Source organism: Capsella rubella, unplaced genomic scaffold, assembly GCF_000375325.1.
Source record: "Capsella rubella cultivar Monte Gargano unplaced genomic scaffold, Caprub1_0 scaffold_7, whole genome shotgun sequence".
Lineage (NCBI taxonomy): Eukaryota > Viridiplantae > Streptophyta > Magnoliopsida > Brassicales > Brassicaceae > Capsella > Capsella rubella.
In genome coordinates, this window is record NW_006238917.1 from 14,910,542 (window position 1) to 14,911,468 (window position 927).

General features: G+C 40.5%; 1 protein-coding gene across 1 annotated transcript in view; it reads right to left on the reverse strand.

Moving 5' to 3' along the window:
* Positions 1-927, reverse strand: part of LOC111829467 — a 6,798-nt gene that overhangs the window by 1,552 nt on the left and 4,319 nt on the right. Inside the window, exon 9 of the mRNA XM_023778557.1 lies at positions 206-924. Within this exon, the coding sequence (XP_023634325.1) occupies positions 206-924 (719 nt within the window). The remainder of the gene's footprint in view (positions 1-205; positions 925-927) is intronic.

The following is a 927-nucleotide window of genomic DNA, read 5'->3' on the forward strand; positions in this document are numbered from 1 at the left end:
CTTTAAACCGAAGTACAGGGTGCTGATCTTCTATTCATTCTTAGGATTTCCATGGTCTGTTCTTCCTCCAGTCCCTGTCTTAGATCAGCACAACTCACAGAGAAAGTTAGATCTCACAAATCCCAATGGATTTTCTCAGATTCACGAATCTGTTAAAATCCAATGGTTTAGTAAACAAATCAGCCAGTTGAAATTCTGTACTCACATGATCAACCACAATCAGTTTCGCCTCAACAAGTTCACGAATAAAATGATGTCTAATATCAATATGCTTAGTACGTGAATGTTGAACAGGATTCTTAGCTATGTTGATTGCACTTTGGTTATCACAATGAATTAAAAGAGTTTCAGAATCCATATTATAGTCAGCAGCCATTTGTTTCATCCACATGAGTTGAGTGCAGCAGCTTCCCAGTGCAATGTACTCGGCTTCTGCTGTTGACAGAGAAACACTGTTCTGTTTCTTGCTGTGCCATGAAATCAGGTTGTTGCCCATGAAGAAACATCCACCACTTGTGCTTATACGATCATCCAATGAACCAGCCCAATCAGCATCACAGTAGCCTGTCAAGCTCCTGGTTGTATCCTTGGTGTAATATATTCCAAGATTTACAGTCCCTTTGATGTACTTGATGATCTTCTTAACAGCCAACAAATGAGACTTCTTTGGTTTGGCTTGATACCGAGCACAGATTCCAACAGATAAACAGATGTCTGGTCTGCTGGTAGTTAAGTACAACAGACTCCCGATCATTCCTCTGTAAACTCGTTCATCAACATCCTCTCCTGCTTCATCCTTTGAGAGCTTGTCAGTCACACTCATTGGGACCTTCGCCTCTTTACTCTTGGCGAGACCAAAACGTTCAACTAAATTATTGGCATAAGTGCTTTGTGAAACAAATATTCCATCAGCTGATTGTTTCACTT